Here is a 25130-nt window from a genome sequence, read left to right as displayed (position 1 = left end):
AATGGGTAACAGATTTCTATCTGGATAATTTAGATCAATCGTGGGCCCTGTATCTCACCTGGTTGCCCATTGACAGCAACATTTGCCAAAGTTGCCCGGCAACATTGCTCAAAAAGTTGCCCAGTGTATCATCAGCCTTAAAGACATCTAATAGACGTCTACAGGAAACATCCAATAGACTTGCAGATGTAAATGCAACATCCGAGATGTTCATGCTGAAAAAAAAAAAAAAAACAGCTAAGGTTTTAGAGGGGTTTTGGCCACTTTCCCAGCCTGGCCAGTCTGGTCTTAGCTGGGAAAACACCAGCTAAAACCAGCTACTTCCAGCTTAAACCAGCTAAGAACAGCCAACCAGCCTAGGCTGGTTTTAGCTGGGGGTTTTTCAGCAGAACATCTCGGATGTTGCATTTACATCTTACAGACATTTGTACACAGCAGATGCTTTCCAGATCAAGAGATCTTTAACAGACATCTTGCAGACGTATGTGTGCTATCTGGGGCTAGAGTCATAAAAAAAAAAAAAAAACTAAAGCCAGCCTAGGCTGGTTGGCTGGTCTTAGAATGTATTCAGCTTTCAGAGTGTGCATAAATCTCAATTTAAAAAAAACAAAAACTGACCCTGACTGGTTTTGTGGTCCAGGGTCACTGGTTTCCCTGCTGAAAAAACTGCTAAAACCAGCCTAAGGTGGTTGGCTGGTTTTTAGCTGGTCAACCAGCCTGGTTTTAGCAGGTCATAGCTGGTCAGCAGGCTGGTTTTAGAGGGGTTTTGGCCACTCTTAACTGGTCAGGCTGGGAGACCAGCTGGAATGTCCAGCTTAAACCAGCCAATCACCTTAGGCTGGTTTCAGTTGTTTTTTTTTTAGCAGGGAAACGTGACCCTGAACCACAAAACCAGTCATAAGGGTCAGTTTTAAAAAAAAAATTGAGATTTATGTATACTCTGAAATCTGAATCAATAAGCTTTCCATTTGACTTATGATTTGTTTGGATAGGAAAATTTTTGTCCGAGATACAACTATTTGAAAATCTGGAATCTGAGGGTGCAAAAAAATCTAAATATTGAGAAAACCAGCTTTAAAAGTTGTCCAACTGGAGTTCTTAGCAGTGCATATTACTAATCAAAAAATTAAGTTTTTATGTATTTACGGTCAGAAATTGACAAAAATATCCAAATATCAGAGTCTGTTAAACATTCATATTTCAACATTCATTTTCAAAAAGCATATTTGTCAACTACTAAAAACAAAGTATGCAACATTCAGAGTCATCCATCACTCGTGACACCAACTTCCTCAGTCAGGACGGATGTTTTGTTTCAATCTACCTCTTCTGTCTCGTGATTTTATTTTTTCCCTTCCCTTGTCTTAATTACAGAGAGAATCTCAAACCTTGTTAAAGGCTTAATTATCAAATAACCCCAATACTACTGAATTTAAGAAAGGAACAGGTTTGTCCAGTAAGTCACCTTAGGACTAGGAGTTCAATTTACCTTCTGTTTTACAGTGACTATTCAGCATGGCCTCATGTATCATATGGCTATAATTGCAGCGCAAACATGACTCCAGTGAATAAACATGCCACATCACTGCACTGAACTAGCAGACTCACAGGCCAAATCAGGAGAAAGTGAGTTCTATCAGAAGCAGTGTACTAAGAAGAGAGAGTGTCAGTAGTAGAACCATGTGTCGCTTCTCCTCGGAGCTGTCAGCACTGCTGCAATCTCTCGCTCTGGCAGATATCAAGCTCCATACAACAGAACAACAACTTCACCAGGAATGCACACAGACGATAATCTGCTGTTCAATTCTTGCCATTCAATCCTATATTCATTACAAGCACAATAATACTACTACACTCTAAAAATGCTGGGAGGGGGGGGGGGGGTTTATATCCCAAATGCTAGGTTCAGCTGGTTGAAAAGCGATTATAGAGAATGGTTGAATACACTTAAATTAAAATACTATTTTTAAAGGAGTAGTTCACTTTCAGAACAAAAGTTTACAGATAATGTACTCACCCCCTTGTCATCCAAGATGTTCATGTGTTTCTTTCTTCAGTCGTTAGGAAATTATGTTTTTTGAGGAAACATTTCAGGATTTCTCTCGATATAATGGACTTCTATGGTGCCCCCGAATTTGAACTTCCAAAATGCAGCTTCAAATGGCCTTAAACGATCACAGCCGAGGAAAGAAGGGTCTTATCCCGCAAAACGATCGGTTATTTAAAAAAAATAAATGAATAAATAAACAAACAATTTTTTATACTATTTAAAAATTTATATACTTTTTAACCTCAAATGCTCGTCTTGTCTAGCTCTGTGTAGAGATTAAAAAGTATATAAATTGTACATTTAGAAAATATGCGATCATTTCACTAGATAAGACCCTTCTTCCTCGGTTGGACACCATAGAAGTCCATTATATGGAGAGAAATCCTGGAATGTTTCCTCAAAAAACACCATTTCTTTACGACTGAAGAAAGAAACATCTTGGATGACAAGGGGGTGAGTACATTATCTGTATGTTTAAAAATATAAATATAAAAAATTCTGTGTGTGATTTTTAATTTTCCAGCCCACTTTAAGCCAGCAATATAATACATTTTAAACAATAGTTAAATAAAACAACTCAGTATATTCGGTACAAACATTTAGCCCATGAATAACCCAGCATGTGTTCTGTCCAATATTTACCCAGTGCTGGGTTGCCAAATAACCCAGCATTTTTTTAGAGTATAAATGAGTCTCAGCTCACCCCAAAAAATAAAAATTTCCTCCAAAGATGACTTTGAATCTTAAACACAAATGGAATTCTAAAGAATGACCAATGTAATGATTTAATTGCACTAGGCAAGATATGACACGACACTTGTCTTTTAATAAATCAGTTGACGCATATCAGAAATGACAGCACATTTGGTTGCATTGGTCTAGGCAAAGAGTGTCACCTCTTTCAGGATCTGTCACTGACTACACATATTGTTTGCCAACTAAATGGATTAAAAATAAATTAATTCAAAATTTAAAAATACAATACTTTTTACTTACATTGAATTAACATGCTAGATCATTCTAGATCATTCCAGCCCAAAATTATTTTATTGTCTCTTTTTGCCATTTTTGGAGCTTGAAAGCCCCTGATCAAAAATGGTGTCGAAACAATGTTCACAATTACAATAACACAGAAACAGCAAGACATTTTCATTTAAAATTTTAAATTCTTTAGTAGAAACAAAAGGACGCTTTTTTGAGCAGCAAATAAGAATATTAGAATGATTTCTGAAGGATCATGTGACACTAAAGACTGGAGAAATTATGCAAAAAAAAAAAAAAAAAAAAAAAATCAGCTTTGAAATCACAGGATAAATTACATTTTAAAATATATTTGAATAGAAAGCAGCTATTTTAAATAGTAAAACTATTTCAAAATGTTACTGTTTTTGCTGTGCTTTGGATCAAATAAATGCAGGCTTGTTGAGCAGAAGAGACTTAAAAGGCATTAAAAATCAGACTATTTTGCATAAGCAACATAGCAAACAGCAAAACAGCAAAAAATGGTGTAGGATTTCCTTCAAAACAACGTTCAAAATTACAACTGCACAGAAACAGCAAGAAACGCTGATTTAAAAATGAAATTCTATAGTAGAAAGAATGAAAGTATTTCTTATAAAAACTTGGCACTGGCAGTCTTTTGGTTTATTTTGTACTTTTTCCAAAAAAAAAAAAATGCTTCATTCTGGGAAACATCTCTTTGGGGTCTACTTTATACATTATATATAATATTATGAGTGTCTTTAAATATTGTTTACTAAATTACTGTTCATTTCAATAATTTGATACAGTTACATGTATTTGCATTGCACTGTGCATACAAACTGGAAGCTTATTTTGTGTTCCACAAAACAACGAAAGAAAGAAAGAAAAAGAAGCGTGTGTGAACGTGAATAAATGATAGAATTTCATTTCTGGGTGAACTATTGGTTTAAGAATTGTCATAAAATTATTTACTTGGGTAAAAGCACATTTTGAAAAGTTACAAGCCTTCAAGAATAAAGTCTATGCATCTCCTAACATTAACATTACAGCAGGTGAATACAATTAAAAAAATTGGATCATGTCCAGGCCTGTATCAGCTATTTTGTCCTTTTATCAGGGAGACTGACCTGTATCAGTATTGTATTTTAACAGACGAGCCTTTTTGTCCCACTTTGAGGGATCAGGTATCTCGTGTGAGGATTGATATCAAACGGAAGTCGCGCTTGCGTCCCGTTATATCTGCTATGATAGAGATATACAGTATGCACTGCCTGCTGTACCCATATGGGACGCTAACTAAACTACTTGCAATGATGACAGCCGCAGGAATACATCTGCAATCGAAAAGCACACATGTAGCGGTCTTACCTTCAGTACCAGAAACGATTACAACCGTCGCTACACGTCCATATCAGAAGTGGCGCGTCCGACTCCTATATTACAGATCCAGGCTACGCTGAATGACGCCTATGTTTATTGGTGACACTTCACTCCGCACGCCGCCGTTGACGCCAGACTTCAAGGTCCGCCCACTGACATTCCGCTGCTTCCGGAACGACACTGCGCTTCCTCTGAATGCAATGCTCGAGGCAGGACTTTTTCGCCCTATTCATAATAATAATCAGTGGAGGACAGAAAATACAATAGATACAAGTTTCTGATGTTAATGAGTTGGAATTAGCATTTATAAAAGTATATAAAATGAAACGCTCCTGTAATAATAATAAAAAAAAAATCATACAGACGAAACAAAAAACCAAAAACAAAATCTTATTATCATACTTTTTTTAATTTATAATTTATATATAATATATAAATTTCATCTTAATTTTAAAAATGCAATGCAATTCATTTTTATGCAATGCCCTTAAGATTATGAATATTTTTATCTGTTTAGTCTAGACCAAAAATAATTTTTTTGAGCAGCAAATCAGCATATTAGAATGATTTCTGAAGGATCGTGTGACACTGGAGACTGGAGAAATGATGCAAAAAAATCAGCTTTGAAATATATTCTAATGGAAAACAGCTAGTAAAAATATTTTAATTGCTTTTTTTTTTGCTTTGCTGTGGATCAAATAAATGCAATCTGACAAAAAAAAAGACAAATAACATTTATTTTTCTAATATCGTTCTTTACATAATTTATATATAATATATAACACTCATCTTAAATTAAAAAATGCAATGCAATTAATGTTTTATGCAATGCCGCTATATGAATATATTTATCTGTTTAATCTTGCAAGAAGAAGAAAAAGAAGACCAACAACAACAAAAATAATATATATATTTTTTTATTATTAGTTCTCTGACATTTTAAAAATAAAGGAAAAACTTATGGGTTATGTGAAATGCTGATTTTTCTGATTATTGTATCAGTGTCACACAACAAAACATTAAGAACATTAAATAAGAATAAAAACAAATTATATTTTAGAGCAAAAACAATATTTAAAGGGCAATATACAGCAGAAACATTTGACACTTTACCAGTCAAAAGATTTTGAACAGTAAGTTTTTTGATGTTTTTAAAAAAGTCTCTTCTGCTCACCAAGCCTGCATTTATTTGATCCAAAGTACAGCAAAAACAGTACAAATATTTAGAAATTTTACTATTTAAAATAACTGTTTTCTATTTTTGAATATATTTTAAAATGTAATTTATTTCTTTGCTTTCAAAGCTACAATTTTCAGCATCATTACTCCAGTCTTCAGTGTCACAGGATCCTTCAGAAATCATTCTACTATGCGGATTTGCTGCTCATGAAACATTTAATATTATTATTATCAATATTTAAACAGTTGAGTACATTTTTCAGCATTCTTTAATTAATAGAAAGATCCAAAGATCTGCATTTATCTGAAATAAAATACTTTTGTAACATTATACACTATACCATTCAAAAGCTTGAAGTCTGTATATTTTTTCTTCTTTTGGGAAAGAAATTAGAGAAACTAATACTTTTATTTAGCAAGGATGCTTTAAATTGATCAAAAGTGATGATGAAGACATTTATAATGTTTAAAAAGATTTCTATTTCAGATAAAGGCTGTTCTTCTGAACTTTCTATTTATCAAAGAAACCTGAAAAAAATAAATCTACTCAGCTCTTTTCAACATAATATTAATAATAATAATTTTTTTAAGCAGCAAATCAGAATATTAGAATGATTTCTGATGGATCATGTCACTAGAGTAATGATGCTAAATATTCAGCTTTGAAATCACAGGAATAAATTACATTTTATAATATGTTCAATAGAAAACATCTATTTTAAATAGTTAAGATTTAGTTGCAGAAGAGACTTCTTAAAAAAACAAAACATTAAAAATCTTACTGTTCAAAAACTTTTGACTGGTAGTGTATGCCATTGCATAAGCAACATATACACAACAGTAATTTCTCATCAGCTCCACTGTACTGTGATCATGGCTGTCATGGGTAAGTCCAGACCAGGCACTGTAAGAACCTGAAACACATACATGAAATACACAACTTTAACACAGCACCTTTATTAAAGATTCATATTAAGAATCAATGTGAAACACTTGTTGCATACCTTGGTGTCTGAGGAGTAAGAGAAGTCATGAACCTTTTGCCCATTGGCCCACACAGCATTAGGTCGAGTCTGAACCCCAAAAACACGTACTTCCCCGAGGACCAAATGATCGAGAGATCCATTTAACTTGACTGGCTTACTGACCACATAAGACTACAGGGAAATATTAAAAAAATCAAATAAACAACAGAATACATTTCAAATGAACACACATATTGACCATAACTTTTGAGTACTCTTCTAAAGTCCATTTGTTTGATGGGTTTCATTCAACTGTTCATCTGGAGTTTGATTGACAGGTGATCTGGCCAATCATAATGCCAAATCTAACATTTTGTCCAACAAACAAACCAGACAAAAGAGTTTGCTACAAATTTCCTCACCCTCAGGCCATACAACATGCAGATGAGCTTGTTTCTTCATCAGAACACATCCTGAGAAAGGCGTTTTATCTTTAAATACTCACTTATGACCATTTTGCTCCTGTTTCGGACACACTTTTTGACAAGAGAAAGCAATATTATGGATAGAGGATTCGTATTTTAGCCAGAAGCAATGGATTTAAGTTAAAGATTTAATTAGTTTTTTTTTTTTTATTACAAACACACAGCTTTTCACATTACAAGACATTATCTTACGGACTTAAGTCATTGTGAATAATTGTTTTGCTTTTATCAGCTGTTTGGACTCTCATTCTGACGGCACCCATTCACTGCAAAGGATGCATTGTTGAGCAAGTGATGGAACGCTACACTGCAAAAACAGGCTTCTCTTACTTAGTATTTTTGTCTTGTTTTTAAGTCAGAATATCTAAAAATTCTTAAATTAAAATGCATTTACTAGATAAGCAAAATGACACAAGATATTTAGTCTTTTTCCAGGAAAAAAATTTAATTAAGCGCAGTTTGCTTAAAATAAGTAAAATGATCAGCCAGTGGGGTAAGTAAAATTCTCGTTTTAAGAATATATTACTTAGCCTACTGGCAAATAATTTCACTAAATTAAGTACATATTGCTTAAAACAAAACTAAATATCTTATGTCATTTTGCATCTAGTAAATGCATCTTAATTTAAGAATTTTTAGATATTTTCACTAGAAACAAGACAAATATACTAAGTAAGAGAAGCCTTTTTTGCAGTGTAAAAGTCTCCAGAACTTCTCTACATCTTGGATGGCCTGAGGCAGTGTTGTTTTCGATGACGAAGTGATTTCGTTGACGCAACTTTTTTTCATGACGATAACGAGACGATGACGAGATAAAAATGGCTCGTTGATGACTAAAACATGACGAGACGTGTGTGAGTTTTCGTTGACGAGACGAGAATAGACGAAAATGTTAGTGGGTGGTCCGTCAGACGTTTAAAATGCACAAATTTCTGCTTATTGTGCATGCCAATTAAAACTTAAAAATTATCTGACGCTATGGCAAGCCGTTTTAGCATTAAATACTATTTGCCATACTAGTATGGCAAGCAGTTTTAACATTCTATCCTTGTTTGGTTACGCCCACCACATGCTCAACATGTCACATTGTTGTCACTCAGACAGATAGACGATTAACCATGATGGCGGCAGTTTGCACATTATTTCAAATATATGTCTTTTATGTTCTAAAACATTCCTTCATTGTTGTAATTATTGGTGAAAATAGTCGATCCGGAAGCTCACATTGTGTTGAACTATAGATCTGCTATTTTCACAACTTATAAGTGACACTACCCAACAGCAAAATACTTACTGACCTACATTAATTTGTTAAAAGACTACTTTTCCCCCTTTTTTTGACTAAAACTAGACTAAAACCTTTTTGACTTTTCGTAGACTAAAATTGGACTAAAACTATCACATATAGAAGTGACTAAAATTTGACTAAAACTAATAAGCATTTTAGTCCAAAAGACTAAGACTAAATCTAAGATGGTTGTCAAAAACAACACTGGCCTGAGGGCAAGTACATTTTTAATCAATATTACATTTTGAATTAAATATTCAATGTAATTGTCTTTACTTCCACAAACAGTGAATTAAACCATCTTTCAATGCTTTGGCAAACACAATCCTTGCTGTTCTCCAATTTTAATACCCCATGAAGCAATTCACTTTGGTTTGCTCCAACGCGGAACAACAATGGGAAACAGATGTTCAATAGAAAAATCCTCATCCAAACCATTCAAGGCAACATGAAAATTCAAAATTCACCCTATTTTGTACCTCCTTAGCAAAGAAGAGAACATATGAATAATTTCCATGCTCAAAAGTGTCCAGACTTTCTCCATCGTCCCAGAAAAGCTCTCCTTTAGCCCAGTCTCTTTCAGATAGTGCCACGATTAGGGTGAAAGGGTTTCTGCGAGATGCTGTAGTCGTCAATGCAGGAACCTGAGAAACAAATAAAAGAGAAAAAATTCACTTGATAAGCAGCATAAATTAAATTGGATCAAATAACAAATAACAAATCTCGCTAGAGCTAGGCTTTACTCCACCTGCTGTGGGATGATGCTCCCCTCTCTCACATGAACGTTTATGGTGTCTAAAGGAGCAGGGAACAGAATGTATTGGCCTTTACTGTAATATACTTCACCCTATATGAGGAAAAAAAACAAAAGATTCAATCTCACATAAAGAGTCATAAAGCAGTCATTTTAAAAGCTTCTGAATTACATTGTATGATAACAACACACTGTAGCTTTGTAAACATATTACATTGTGAAGCAGGCTTAAAATTTTTATTATTATTTATTATTTAATGGGCTGGAGCTAACATGAACTAAAAACAGTTAAAAATGTAAAATAATCAGTAATTTTATTATATTCACCATTTGTGCTTTAGCATTCATAATAACAGGAAATGTTTCTGAAGCACCATATCAGCATATTACAATGAAATTACAACTAAAATATATTTTAAAAGAATACTATTCTTATTCAATAAAATTATTTAAAAAAATACTATTAAAACTAATATTTGTTTTATTTTTTAACTTGATTAAGGCAATAAATAAATAATAAAACAGTCATGATAAATGTGCTTTTTTAAGAGTGCATAGTATCAGAGAAAGTATTACATTGTGCAGACTGTACCAAGTCCCCGGGGGAAGATAGGCTGTCACCTCCAGCGCTCCCTCTTCCAGAACAGGACTGATAAGCAGTGAACTCCCCCACAGGAACTGCTTGTCAATGGTCTGGCAATTTGGATCAGTGGGAAACCTGAAAGAATGAGTCAGTAAAAAGGTCATCGCCGAGCTCAGATCGCGAGATATCGAGCTGAAAGTGTTTGAGCGTGTGTACTCAAGGAAGAGAGGACGGGCCACGGTGCTGCCGGAGGTGTGTGCCTGATGGAGCAGTGTGTAGAGGAAGGGCAGCAGAGAGTATCGCAGTGTTATCACAGTCCTCATGGCATCCTGGGCTTGTTGGCTAAATACATACGGCTCTTGGGGCTGGGAGAATGGAATATAGAAAGAAATATTCATGTTCTACTAATATTGTATCATATTTTGATCACACTTTAGTTTGCAGACCAGTTTTTACTATTAACAAACTATTAACTCAGACTTTTGCGTCAATAAACTCCCTATTTGCTGCTTATTAACAGTTTTAGTAGTAAGAAAAATACAAATTCTGTCATTAATTACTAGCTCTCATGCCATTCCAAACCCTTAAGACCTTCATTCATCTTCAGAAAACAAATTAAGATATTTTTGATAAAATCCAAAAGACATCAGTGCATCTGACACATTCAAGACTATGTGACAACAGTAAGGACATAATGTCCTTACTAACTTTCTGGACCTTGAACATGTCAGTTGAGCTGCTGTCTATGCAGGGTCAGAGTCAGAAAGCTCTTGGATTTCATCAAAAGTATCTTAATTTGTGTTCCAAGGATGAACAGAGGTCTTATGGGTTTGGAACGACATGAGGATGAGTAGCTAATGACAGACTTTTTTTTATGGATGAACTAACCCTTTATGTTTAGGTATGTGGTGGAGATTAAGGGATGTAAAATATGGTCATGCAGAATAAGCCATTAGTATGTGCTTTATAAGTACTAATAAACAGCCAATATTTAAGTAATATGTATGCTAATAACCAACTAGTTCATAATTAGAACTGGTCCCCAAACTAAAGTGTTATATTTTAAATGTAAAAAATATATACAGAAAATGTCCAGAAAATTATTAAGCAGCACACTAGTTTTTAACATTAATAATAACATGAACAGTTATTTGAGCACTAAATCAGCATATTAGAATTAAAATACAATTAAAATGTATTAAAATGTAATATTTCATAATATTACTGTATATATTGCACATTATTATAGTATAGTAGTTTTGATTAAATATAGTAGTTTTTATAGTATAGTAGTTTTGATCAGCCTCAGAAAACACAAAAACATTGAGAAATATTACTGATCTTATGGGTTAAATACATTAAAACAGCATTAAAACAATAAAAGTTTAATACATCTTAACATTTTAAGACATTTATCATACATTTTTACTAGTGCTGTTCAAACAATTAATCATGATTAAAAACAATCCAAAATAAAAGTTTTTGTTTATATATGTGTGTGTACTGTGTATATTTATTATGTATATATAAAGACACAGACATACAGTATATACTTTGAAAATATTGACATGCATATATTTAAATTCATATAATTCATATTACATATAAATATATTTAATATAAATATATTTGTGTGTATTTATATATACATAATAAATATGCACAGCACAAGGGACAAAGTTCAAGGGACAATACTATAGAAATGAAACTTGGATATATTTTAGCGTAGTCAATTTGCAACTTGTATAGCAATATAGTTTAATTGTCCTCTGAAAATAACTCAACATACAGCCAACAAAAATTGTTTAACCATGCAAAGCCACATGTCCTCTGCATCATGTGTTAGTTATTGGCTGCTTGACAGGACCATACAAATTTGTGTATCTTGTATTAGAGCAGTTAAAATTTGGTGCTTTAAGTACAATTCTCTCATACTGATCACTGGATGTTCAACATGGCATCTCATGGCAAAGAACTCTCTGAGGATTTGAGAATTAGAAATGTTTTTCTCCACAAAGATGGCCAAGGCTATTAGAGGTTCAGTAACACCCTGAAACCGAGTTAAACTACAGTGGTCAGGGTCATACAGAAGTTTTCCAAGATGGGTTCCATTCAGAACAGGCCTTGCAAGAGTCAATCAATGAAGTTGAGCATTCGTTCTGTGCGTCAGGTGCAAAACCTGGCTTTAAAAAACAGATGCATGAGTGCTGCCAGCATTGCTTTAAAGGTTGCAGAAGTAGAAGGTCAGCTTGTCAGTGCTCAGACCATACGCCGCACACTGCAACAAGTCGGTTTGCATAGGTGCAGTCCCAGAAGGAAGCCTCATCAAAAATGTGTCTTGCCTACAGTCAAGCATGGTGGTGGTAGCATCATGGTCTGGGGCTGCATGAGTGCTGCTTGTACTGGGGAGCTGCAGTTCATTGAGGGAAACATGGATTCCATTATGTACTGTACTTTTTTTGAAGCAGAACATGATGCCTTCCCTCCAGAAACTAGGCAAAAGGCAGTTTTTCAACATGATAACGAGCCCAAACACACCACCAAGATGACAACTGCCTTGCTGAGGAAGATAAAGGTGAAGGTGATGGGGTGGCCAAGTACGTCTGCAGACCTGGGGTCGGATTCACAAACATCTTCTTAAGAAATAAAGATAAATTTTAAGAAGTTCGTAAGAATGTTCTTAAGTGCAATTCTTGAAGAATTCTTAAGAAGTTCTTAAATATGTTCTTAAGAACATGTATAATTTTTTTCTTAAGAAGAAAATTATACATCTATCTGAGTAAATACATGGCTGAAGACGCATTTATAAACTTGCACTTCAAAGATTGTCTTTTTTTGCAGTTTCTGCAGATTATCCTAATAATCATAATAAGCACGCATACTATTTTCATCACGACCTTGACTGGCGCTCGGCTTCACGTTTTTAATGCACTGTGTTTTTGAACAGTTACTTTTAAAAGCTCTACCTTAAGTCTTGCGATCTTAATTAATTTTTGTGCTGTTTTTGTGCCCTCATCCAAATAAATGCTTCCGGTGTGTTTAATTAAATCTCCCTATCTGACTCGTTTTTGTAGAGTTGCTGCTGAGTTTTGACATCAGCAAAAAGTAAAGTACATGGGCTAATATGACCGATCATTGTTTACGTTATCAGTCATCGCTGTCACTTCAGAGAACTCATGCTCATCTCTATTAATAGTCCTAATATGTATTATATGTAGCTAGTAGAGTTGCAATGCTTAAATATAACAATTAATTTGAAATACCCCAATAAATTCATTAAATAATTCTTACTATTTGGGATTTAAGACAAGTCTCGGGCTATCCTAACTTTAAGTTATTTACGATGGTTTTTAAGAAGATTCTTTTCAAGAATTTGAATTTTCTTAATTTTTGTCTTAAGAACAATCTTAAGACAAATTTTTGGGAATACAAAATATTCTTAACTTTTTTCTTATTTTAAAAAATAAGATGAAAATGGCAGTTAAGAAGAAATTTCTTCTTAAGAAGGTTTCGTGAATCTGGCCCCTGAACCCTATTAAGCACCTGTGGGGCATCCTCAAGCATAAGGTGGAGAAGCACCATGTGTCTAACATCTAATCATTATAGAGGAGTGGAAGAGGATCCCAGCAACAACCTGTGCAGCTAAGGTCAATTCCATGCTCAGGATGATTAAAGCAGTGCCAGATAACAATGGTGCTAACACAATATATTGAGACCTTGGACAAGTTCACTTAGGGTGTACTCACTTTTGTTGCCAGCTATTTTGACAATAATGGCTGTATGTTGAGTTATTTTCAGCGGACAGTAAATCTATACTGCAATACAAGCTGCACATTGCCTACTCTAAAATATATCCAAGTTTCATTTCTTTAGTATTGTCCTTGAGAAGATATACTAAAATGGTTGCTGAAATATGAGGGGTGTACTCACTTCTGTGACACAATGTATTGTGACCACAAAAACTTTTTTGGATGTGATTAATTGTGATTAATCATTGCCCAGCACTCATTTTTACCATGATTTATAGAAGATACCCACTAAAATTACCCTAGAAATCCAGAGGTCTCGCGAGAGCACAATTTAAATTGTCTCTGCAAGACACTCTGGCATCGAGCAATGATGCAGGTTACTGCAATACGTAAGCAATTGTGGGAACCAATCAAATCGGTGTATCTGATGTAGGCGGGCCAGAGGCGAGCTAAGCTGATGATGACAGCACTGCGACGTCCAAATCATGTAGTAAACTTTGAAAGATCGCTGTCTCTACAGATGAACACAAGTTGTTTGAAACGGCTTTGGCCGCTACAATGAACGAGTTAGACTTGGCTTTCCATATAAAAGAGGAACAGAAAACCGAAAACTCGAATCGTTCCTTTGCAAGAAGGACGTTTTTGCTGTTTTGCCGACTGGATACGGCAAGAGTTTAATCTATCAGTTCACGAGTTCACGCTTACATATAATTAGCCGGAGAATAGTAGTGCATGTTTGGCGTGCTGTCCGGTGAAGGGCTCCGAGCTCGGGAGTGGCCCGAACGCAGAGTACGTTACCCCTCAATAGGAGTAGCCAGAACTCGGAGTGATGAGATGGGGTGGTGGAGGTTTACTGATAAACCATCGAGTGAATTGAGGTGAGTCAGCTGTATTTAAACCTATGGCGCTGATTGACTTGTGATGTTTACGCTAAGCATCTGACGCGCTTCTCCCGAACTTTGTTAATGAAACATCATTTAGCTCTGCTGGTAGCTAAGCGTGTATTGTTGTGATTGGTCGTGGCTTATCCAATTGTGTGCAGTGAGAGTTTCAAATGCATGCTTGGTGCCGCCCCTCGAGTTAGGCAGTTTTCATTGCTCGATCCCAGACCCATAATCTTAATAGATTAGGGTCTGGATTTTTCCAGGCTACACTAAAATGTCATTCAGTGCCAATCTTTTCCAGTCTTGGCCACCATCGTTCAAACCAATTTTCGTTCAAAAGGTTTTACCCATTTAGCAAAAAGAAGCTTTTAGTTATTTAAAATCTAATAAAATTTAGTATAATCACTTTTCCTTTTACATTTACAATTCAGAATAAGTGTAATATGTTGTTTAATTTTTACATAAATACTGTGTCTGTTACGCTGAATGACAATGGAACATTACTTCACCCATATCTTATTTTCACACAAGTTTATGAAACATTAAAGTAGATACTTTACTTGCATTTAATATGCTTGCTGTGTATATGAAATCACTTTAGTGCATTTAATTCAATGCTGAAACTAAAATCGGATGTCTTGTCTTTGATCCATGTCTATGTCTATCTCTATATATACATTTTCTAGCTGGCTTTAAATTGTTGTTTGATATCTCACCGCATTGGGTTTGTCATTATGGTTTCTCATAAAGGGGTAAAATGCTCCAAGTTGCGTCCAGCGCACACATAGCTCTTCAGTAGTGTCTCCACCAAACCCACAGATGTCAGCTCCCACTAACGGGACACCAAAGAGTCCAAACAGCAGCACACCTGGTACAGACAAAGAAACACAGCAATAAGCAAAGAACAAAGACAAAACATGCTTTGCAAGCATTAGGAATAAAAAAGACGTGAAGATGTGAAGGTCAATTTTCAGCTCATGTTCTATAAAATTGAAAATCCACACATTTTCAAAAAAAAAAAAAAAATCTAAATACTTACCTGGGTGGCCAGTTGCATTTTGAACATTAGAATTTCTCTATATAGTACACTCTAACTTTAAGGAACATTAGGAAAAAGTAAGAAACATTTTTTTAGCATAAATGGATGTTAGAGCAAATACTAAGTAAAATTGAGCATGTGTGATATTTTCTCTTTCTGGTGTTTTCTCTCACCAGGTATTGAAAAGTGCAATTGTTCCCAGTCGCTCCGCACATCTCCAGTCCAGTGTGCGGAGAAACGGCCCAGTCCTGGAAAAGACGATCGGGATAGGACAAATGGCCGAGTACTCTTCACTTTTAACAGTGCCCTGAAATATAAATGAGTGCAATGCTGGAAATAATATGAAAAATGCATCCCAATGAACGTCAGATATTTCCCTGTGCCATGTGAGATATATATAGTGCTTTTATGAACTGAAGGGAGATTTCTCTGACCTCTGGGTAGCAATGGCCTCGGTCAGCCCATATAGATTATGCAGATTGTAATGATTGGACACATACTGTTGTGCGGACATACACAGAGTTCCTGAGTTTAACTGACCTCCAATCACACCTGTAAACCCAGACAGATTTCTTCATGTAGGCCACATCAAATCAATAACAGTCATTTTAAAAGAGTATATTTAGGCCCAATCCCAATTCTATTTTCTACCCCTTCGCCTACCCCTCGCCCCTTCCCCTTGTCCCTTGAAACAAAGTGTAAAGGGGAAGGGCTAAAATATTTCCCCTAAGAAATGGGACACCACTACAACACTGTGATACGTCATCATACGTTGTCGCTAGTTCCTAATGTTACGTCAGAGGACATGCGCAGATGTTTATCACTCATTCCAAGATGTCAAAATGTTGTCATGTTGCAAAAAGTACAAATGTACGGTGTACGCACCGTTCATTCACATGTGGCCGTAAGCAAAACAAAGAACGCATTATCACATGCGCGGCAAATTGCTAATCAGTGTAGTGGTGCCTGGAGAAGTATATATGCTTCATTTGTGAATTTCGTTTTCAACTTTCTATTTGAACGCGTTCGTTTTCTGGATCCTTGGACTAAAATGTTTACAGGGGTTCACTGGTTTAAGAAATTTCTGATCGTAAAAATCAGCTTCTTTTTATTTGTAAGGTATCGTTTTTATTATTATGTACTGATTTAAATTACTGGTGCGGTGAGCGGGCGCAGGTGCATTAGGCGCAATCATCAAATACATTTCAAAGCAAGCCGGCTCCACGGTCCTGACTGCATCATCACTGCCTTTATTGGGTGTTTTGAGCGAATATTTACATTTATTCACATGACTGGATGTGGTGGACTGCCATGATTTTGGCGAATGCAGGACACTACTGAATAATGCGCATCAGAGGGGATTTAAAAAGTGGAAGTGTGTATACACCGTATACCTGCGTACACCCTCCACTACACCACCGTTGCAAATTGCCGTGCCACTGGTCTTTCATGTTTCTAACATGCAGTCAAGTGTATATGACATAAAAATATATTTTGTAATATCGTGTAATCAGTGCTATCTGCTAGCAAACTTTAGCGATTTTTTTGCAAACGTTTATTTACAAAACAACACCATAAACACAAACACAAGATTGAAGGTAATATACATATAATGAAACATTGTCATCAAAATCCTTATTAAAGGCAAAAATTACTTATATTTACGAGTCTGCTTGCTCGAGTGAGCAGCCATGTTGGAAATTTCTCTTAGCCCTTCGTTTGAAGTGAGGCCCTTCCCCTTACCCCTACCCCTCCAACCAAAAGAGAAATGAGACACCCCTACCCCTTCACGTGAACGCGCCAAACGGAGGGGTAGGGCTAAGGGGTAGAATTGGGATTGAGCCTAAGAGTTTACTATTCTGACCTGGAGTATAAGGTGGTTTCTCCAAGTCAGAATCAGGACATCCATCCACAGAGCCCTGCACAAAATTTGATGGCTCATTCATGTCCTGTGAGGAAAAAAAGGCCACTTTTTTTTAACAAAATAAATGGCAAACTGGGTCAAATTGGTTACTAAAGGTTACTAAAAATGAAAATAAAACTTCAAAAAAAAACTTTTACTTGTTTTTAAAAAATATGCCAGTTACACATATTAATCTTAATGTTACACTAGAAAACTACAAAAAATATTTAAAACATTACAAATATATTAAAAGAAATAAGAAATAACTTTAAATAATAATAAAAAAAAATTACATTGTTGCCCCTTTAAAATCATACATTGATGTTTTGTTGCCTTACCCTTTATATATTTAAAATGTAATTCATTAGTACTTACTATCCAGAGTCCATCCACAGGTACCTTGTTGTGAAAGACTCTGATACAGTCCATCCACCAGTCCTGTGTTGTAGGATTGGTGAAATCTGGGAATGCAGTTGGACCTGGCCATACCTGGTTAGAAATAAAGATACAAATCCTTTACACTCCTTGCCATATTCTATAAAAAACACAATACTGGTAATGATGATACAATGGTTTAGGAAATAATACATGATGCAAATGGCATTTTTTTCATGTGTGGCACTAACCTTTCCAATAAGTATCTGTCCAGTGGAGTTTTTGATAAACACTCCTCTCTTCAGCCCTTCATCAAAGGGTTTGTATGAACCAGGAGGACTCGCACTGCTGATGCCTGGATCCTAACACAACACCACATACTATTCATTCCTGATTTATGTGTATGTGTGTGTGTGTGTTTTATTATTATTATATTTTTTTTTTTTTACTAAAGACACTAATATCACAAGCATCCAGCACAAACAACACCAGGCGGAAGTGCTTCGATAACAAAATATCATCCACGTACCAGAATGAGCACATACTTCATGCCCAGCTGATGGAACTCCTCAACCATTTGGGGTAAATCTCCAAACCGTTGCGGATCAAAAGTAAAGATTCTTCTTTGGTCTGCATAATCAAGGTCATTCCACTGTACATCCTACAAAAGAAGATAAATCTCCACTTCAGTAACATTTACACACAACAAACGTTACGTTTTTATTCCTGTCTATATTCTGAAGGTTTTTACAGAGGGATTTGTTCATATATAATTTGCTTGATCTTATACAACATTTTATTCCCCAAAAAATATTAAAAAAATACACAGTTTTCTATCTGTGCTAAGTTTTTTATGAATTATGGAGTGACAATATGGGACATCCAAAATCCCCTCTGTAAAACATTTGATTCTAATATGTCAAAACAATTAAACAAGAACTTTGAAACTGACTTCATATAGTGTTTAGATTTTTGTACTAAAAATGTATGCAAATTAGTGCATATTTTATTAAATAATGCCTAATTTGCATAATTAAACCTAAGATTTCAGAAAACTTGTAATACAAATATTTTTGCAATTATTAATGTAATCAATCATCTGGATAAGTAAGGTGATAACTATTAGTTGTTTTTTTTACCCTATACACCTGCAGTGTTCCAACTTAAATGAAAAAAGTATTAGCTGTATGCAAAGAGACCCACATTTGGTTTTTGACCACTGAAAATGTGTATAACTGAACAATTTACTCATGAAGCCACATTGAGATTTCTAAAATTTAACCAGACATGGCTTTAAAAATTAAGTTTCCAAAAGAAAACTTTCATCAAAAACCTCACTTGTTCCCATTTGTGGTCTCCATTGGCACATAATGCAACAAGTGAACATATTTTACTAATAGGCCTGCGGATCTCTGAGTAAAAATAAAATTTGATATAAGTTAGTTTGCCCCTCCTGTAATTTAGCCATTGCTGTCTTACAAAATAAAAAATTTAGCAGGGGATGTTTCTGAAACTTGGTTGATTTGACATGGAATGGCCCTCTAACATTTAACATATAGACTTCTAACTCCAAGCCCCCCTACAACAATATTCAAGAAATATTCCATATTTAAAATGAAAAAAAAAAAAAAAAAAAATCCTCACAATTTCCATTAAAATATATTAGAACAAAATGTATATTAATCATAAATGTAGTTTTAAGATTTTATTAATTGACAGGATTTTCAAAAGTTAAGTTCTTTTTTAAATGTTCATATGCGTTTTCTCGTATTTGTCAAAATTTGTCACGTACTGAATGTCACGGTGGCTCTGAATCGTCAAAACACCTCTTAAAATGCTTACTACAGATGTGAAAAACGCAGAAAATTTAACCCGATCCAAATTTTTTATGAAGTTTTGGAGGCAGTTTGTTCAAATTTTTTGCACGTTAAAAAATAAATACTCAAGTTGTGTCAGTCACGATTACAAACTGCCTCCAAAACTTTCGCCAAAAAAAGTTTGTGCAAAAAATGTGAAAGTTTTGGAGGCAGTTTGTAATCGTGACTGACACAACGTGAGTATTTATTTTTTAACGTGCAAAAAATTTGAACGGAACCTTCCTACTTTCTGAAATGAATGAAAATGTAAATCATTTTAAAAAATCATTTCAAGTAATCTTGAGGCCCACTTGGAAGTTTTTGCCCAGATTTTCCGCAGATGTTGTCACTAGTTGCTGTCTACAGTCTACAGATTTTGAAGTTGACAGATTCTACAGAAAATCGCATAGTGTATGATGGTCACTGACTTTTTTTTAGCTCCAGATTTAGTTTCCAACCAGTCAGAGGATATCAAGCATATTTGATATTTTCAGCCGATTTTAGAACACATACTGTTTTCATTTGACATGCATCTCCTAGCAACAAGGCGCACATTTTTGCATGAGTTTGTTCAGAGCCATTCTCAAAGTCTGGTATCTTGTAATCCTCAGTCGTAAGTTTATGATGGCCAGTTTTTTCCTATTTACGAAGTCGGTAAGTGTATGAGTGTTCAGATTTTAAAAGTCATGTCATGGATTCCAGCCTTAATTTGGCACCTAGATTGAAAACCACTGGTATATACTGTTTAGTAAGCAGTATATTACTTCCAAACAAAGCTATTACTAATTTTATTGACATACTAGCGGGATCTTGGCCTGGCGCATGAGCTGTACCACGGTTCTTGTTATGTTGGTGGACGTATAACCCCAGCGACAGAGGTGGAAGCCCAGTGACCAGTAGGGTGTCATCATAGGATAACCTTTAAGTGACAAGATACAACATCATAAGTTGCCCTGTGGGAAAAATGCAATTCTAACACAGCATGTAGACTGTTAAATACCTATAACCTCATGGTACTGCTGAATCACATTCTGAGGACTTGGGCCTAAGAAGATGTAGAAGTCCAGTATTCCTCCGATGGTCACCCATGTTAATGCTGGAGCGGGCTGCAGAAACACTTCTGCAATTGGCAAGTTATAAAGACTTTTAGTCTTAAAACGGAAACTCACATAAGAAGCCATTTTAGACAACAACAAAGCACATACCCATCGCATTGCTGTTGAGAAGAAAGACTCCATGTGCCTGTCCATCACCTTCTTGGACCAGGAAGAAAGGGTGGGAGCCATACAGGTTGGCACTTCTCTACAAAGGCCCATATAAAACATTAAATACAGATGTGAGTAAAAGGAAGGTTAAAGAAGAATTTGAAATGATGCGAAGCTCTTACATGTGGTGCCATGTCTCTGTTCCATAATGAAACAGAGCTCCAGTTGAGATCCAGCGTGATGGAGGTGTAATGTTCACCCAGTCCAGATATCACAGAGGAAGCCATGCTGGTGGAGAGCTGTAGATACTGATCTGCAAACAGGAGGGGGCCTATCGTAGTATTCAGACTAGGAACAAGAAACATACAGTGTATTTATTTAATGTTGTGTAAGCGAAAAGAACACAACTTTTTATCATATGCTTCCATGGGCTGTCACTGACCACCAGTCGGAAACAAAACAAGTAAAATAAGCAGAAAACTTACACATCAAAGCAAGAAAAGAAAAATGGTCACTTACAGAACACGGCCATTGGATTTTCGCCGTACAATAAATCCAAATGGATCTGGTTGGAAGTCAACATCATAGAGCAGGTTTTGTTTATGTTTGTTGACCTTGCACTGGGATGTCACAAAGGGGACCTCATATCGTGGAGATGCTGGATTCTTTAGCTGTTTTAAAGTGAAATTGGTAAGGTAAAGTAAGATTAGGTAATCTGATAGGTCACTTACAGTTGCGTAAGTATTCATACTCCTTTACTTTTTCACGTTTTGTTATGTTGCATCCTTATGCTTTAAATAACTTTCCCCACATCAATTTACACTCCATACGCCATAATGACAAAGCACAAAACAGGTTTGTAACCAGTTTGCAAATTTATTAGAAATAAAAAACTGAAATGATTCCATTGCATAAGTATTCATACTCTCTGGGAGACTTGAAAATGAGTTTAGGAGCACTAATATTGCTTGTAGAGTTCAACTGTGGCAAATTCATTTGAATGAGTATGATTTGGAAAGGCACACATCTTTCAGAAAAGGTCTAATAGCTGAAAATGCACATCAGAGCAAAAACCAAGCCCTAAGGTAAAAAAAACTGCCTGTAGAGCTCAGAGACAGGATTGCGTCAAGGCACAGATCTGGGGAAGAGTTCAGAAAAAAATGCTGCATTGAAGCTTCACAGAAGCATGTAGCCTCCATTATCCATAATGGAAGACGTTTGAAACAACCAGGACTCTTCCTAGATCTGGCCTCCTGGCCAAACTGAGCAATTGATGGAGAAGGGCCTTGGTTATCTTGTGACCAAGACAAGAAGCTGATGGTCTTGGCCTTGGCTTGAATGCAATCAAATATTTCTGGGGAAACCTGAAAATGTCTGGCAGCCCCCATCCAAGCTGACAGAGCTTGAGACGTGAAGAGGTGAGGAGAAGAATGGCAGATAATTGTCAAATGTTGATCTGCAAAGCTTGTTGCATCATACCTGAAAAGACTTGAGGCTGTAAAAGTGCTTCAACTAAGTACTGAGTTAAGGGTATGAATACTTATGCAATGTACTTATTTCAGTGTTTTAATTTTAATACATTTGCAAAGTTGTTACAAATCAGTTTTTTGCTTTGTCATTATGGTGCATGGAGTGTAAATTGATGTGGGGAAAAAAGTCATTTAAAGCTGTTTAACATAAGGCTGCAACATAACAAAACGTGAATAAATGAAGGGGTATGAATACTTTCGCAAAGGCACTGTATGTCACTTCTGAATAGATTTTAAAACACAAGGTACTCGATAAATGGTTACAGCGAAAAACTAGCTATTTCACACTTTTGGCAGGTTAGTGTTGACTAAGTGCTTTACAAAGTATACAGTATTATAAAGTGAAAGGAGGTCTTTCACCAATTTGGTCACTTGTTGTTCAGCACTTTAAAGTTAATGTGAAAGACGTCTGTGTTTAATTGTAAAAAAAAAAAGAAAGAAAGAAAAAAAAGTAATTTATTTTGTCTACATGTTAGAGAATGAAAAAGAAATAAGAAATAATTTACAAAAAAGCTAAGACTGTTGTTAATTTGAAGAACTGATGTGATGCTAAGACATTTCTCATTGGATGGTGAAGATCTAGTATTTATTTTTTGGATTTGCTCATTAATATTTTCATAAAGTCAAATGTTGGAAGAAGAAATTATTCTAATATTCTGATTTGTTATTAATGTTGTTGTTTTTTGGAACTTGTGATACTTTTTCAGGATTCTTTGATGAATAAAATGAAGGAACAGCATTTATTCAAAATAGAAATCTTTACTATTACTTTTTATCAAGTTAACACATCCTTGCTGAATAAAAGTATTAATTTCTTTTCAAAGAAAGAAATAAAAAATGTACTGACCCCAAACATTGAATGGTGGTGTATATTGTTAGAAAATATTTTTTATTTTAATTAAATGTCGTTTTAACGTTTTATTCATCAAAAGAATCCATTAAAAAGTTTCACTGGAAGACTGGAGTAATGATGCTGAAAATTCAGCTTTGCATCACATGAATAAATTGGAAATTGACTAGGAGACAAGAAAGCAGTGGATTTATTGATTTATTTACTGTATATCACGCTGCTGCCACACAGATCTAATATAAACATGTGATTCTTTCCCAGCTGTTTACCTTCACAGACATAACCGACTGTTTTTGTAACTCTTGTGTGCTTTTAACATAAACTTGTGTGTATTTGACAGTTTAAGCGCAATAAGACATGAAAGAGAACTTAGAAGTTATATATCAGAAGTTTAAACTAATATGGTTTAAAACGCAATAACAAAGCAAAAAACACTATTTTAAATCGCAGTAATATTTCACAATATTACAGTTTTTTCTGTATTTTTAATCAAATAAGCACAGAGAAATACTTAAAAAAAACATTAGAAAATCTTACAAATCCCACACCTTTGTGTAATGTATTCCAACCTTAAAAAAAGATAAATTAAATAATAATAAAATTGATATTTCTGATGCTAATTTATAACAGATTCATGTGTTTATATTACCTAGAATTTAAGGACAGATCATGTGACTGTACTAAATTCCTCCACAAATGACAACATCTATATGATTTGTAATTGAAATGACTGAAAGAATTTCTCACAGTGAGATGAAGACGACCCAAAGTCTCAGCCATCACATCTAGTTGCAGTGTGGGGATGTCCCCGGGCAGATATGAGGGTGCAGAACGGGTCAGGGTGGCTCTTTGGCCCTTCTCTGTGGGCAACAGAGGCCCCATTTTATAGCCAGGGTAACGGACTGGATAGAAACACCATGGTGGTCCTCTGAATCCAGACTGAGGCAACGGCACATAGCAGCATCCTCTGCCCTCACAATCAGCCCGACTCAAAGATCGATCACGGCCACAGTCGATGCGGCCCTCCACAGCTATACTACACTGATCTCTGACAGAACTAGTGTGAGTGCTGAGATCAGCAGTAAAATAAGCATTATTGCTCAAGGAGTTTTGGAACTGAACACTCCTGTATGAGATGTTTGAACTACGCCGCCATTCTGCTGATGGTGAAAAGGCAAGTGAAACATACTTGTCCTTGTGCACTAAGATAAGAAGTACAGAAATCAGTAGTGCAAATGTGTGCAGGGGCCCACAACAAATACAGGCCATTTAAAGGAGTTAGTTTGACTCTTCCTGCATTAAACACGGGTTAACCAAGCTGCAGTGAGCAATATAATAACTTGGAAATGGCACAGAAAGCAAACAACTCCACTGAACCGAACAAAACTTGCATATTTTGCTGATTATTTCTGCTGAAAATGGTCAATTATCATCATGTTTTGGGCTGTACTAACTGATCGGATCGGGGGAAAACATTTGAAGTACTACAGACTGCCAAAAGTTATAACAAATAAAGTACAAGAGTGCAAAAAACGGTCAACAAAAGGCGTTTGTATTTGGCCAAACTAAATCAGAATTTCCAGGACAAGAATCTTGTCAACATTCGTGTTTGTTCTATTCATTTCCAGTCATGTAGGTGAAATATTAGGCTACAGCTCAGATGTATCTTTACCACCTAATAACTTTAGTTTGTTAAAATATTGTGCCCTTTCCTGCTTACTAAGTCCAACCATATATGATTTAGCAGCTTTTTTTGGCAGCGTGGTTAAAACAGCTTAAATTACCAAAACAACGTATTCAGTTTTCAGTATTGCTGTTTACATCCGGGAAACTGACCAAATCGTGACATGAGTGCAAACCCTTTAAAAATCGCACCCCTTCTTCAAAGCAGGGAAGAAAATAGCGCATGCGCAGTTGCGCAATCACAAAACTTAATAAATGAGTTTACAAATTCGACATGACGATCCAGAGTTGCTTTAAAGACGCATGTAAGATTGCTCTCTAAGCGCCGCCATGTTCCCGTGACGTCACGAAATCGGTGTTTCCTCATTTATTAAAACGTATTTTTGTCT

At 35.4% G+C, this 25130-nt stretch overlaps 2 protein-coding genes across 3 annotated transcripts in view; both read right to left on the bottom strand.

Annotated features, from left to right (window-relative positions):
* LOC141324867 (TBC1 domain family member 16-like) overlaps positions 1-4539 on the bottom strand; it is a 41654-nt gene extending 37115 nt beyond the window's left edge. Inside the window, exon 1 of the mRNA XM_073833572.1 lies at positions 4403-4539. The gene's annotated coding sequence lies outside the window, so the exon portion shown is untranslated. The remainder of the gene's footprint in view (positions 1-4402) is intronic.
* Positions 4540-5356: 817 nt separating this feature from the next.
* LOC141337005 (lysosomal alpha-glucosidase-like) lies at positions 5357-25072 on the bottom strand. Of its 2 annotated transcripts, XM_073842739.1 has the most exons (19): positions 23806-25072; positions 21199-21350; positions 20862-21027; positions 20680-20776; positions 20475-20594; positions 20275-20393; positions 18148-18279; positions 17870-17980; positions 17619-17732; positions 17205-17289; positions 15775-15892; positions 15514-15647; positions 15018-15169; positions 9885-10033; positions 9662-9803; positions 9080-9178; positions 8811-8975; positions 6598-6750; positions 5357-6507 (listed from the first exon to the last, which is right to left on the bottom strand). In XM_073842739.1, the coding sequence occupies exons 1-19, from the start codon at positions 24325-24327 to the stop codon at positions 6445-6447; spliced, it is 2793 nt and encodes a 930-aa protein (XP_073698840.1). In that variant the 5' UTR covers positions 24328-25072; the 3' UTR covers positions 5357-6444. The 2 variants fall into 2 exon arrangements, with proteins under 2 accessions (XP_073698840.1, XP_073698831.1); XM_073842730.1 differs by having other exon boundaries at positions 9662-10033.
* Between the last annotated feature and the right edge of the window lie 58 nt (positions 25073-25130).

This window comes from Garra rufa, chromosome 1 (genome assembly GCF_049309525.1).
Source record: "Garra rufa chromosome 1, GarRuf1.0, whole genome shotgun sequence".
In the NCBI taxonomy this organism is placed as follows: domain Eukaryota; kingdom Metazoa; phylum Chordata; class Actinopteri; order Cypriniformes; family Cyprinidae; genus Garra; species Garra rufa.
Note: the sequence above shows the minus strand (reverse complement) of the source record. Positions and strands in the feature narration are given on the sequence as shown.

Bases quoted from the DNA above. Each gene is read 5' to 3' on its own strand.
- LOC141337005 (XM_073842730.1), bottom strand. From the start codon at position 24,327: ATGGCCTGTATTTGTTGTGGGCCCCTGCACACATTTGCACTACTGATT. The intron at 20,777-20,861 runs GTAAGAGCTTCG...GGGCCTTTGTAG, and splicing joins ACAGAGACATGGCACCACAT to AGAAGTGCCAACCTGTATGG. The intron at 15,648-15,774 runs GTCAGAGAAATC...TTTATATTTCAG, and splicing joins GAGGCCATTGCTACCCAGAG to GGCACTGTTAAAAGTGAAGA.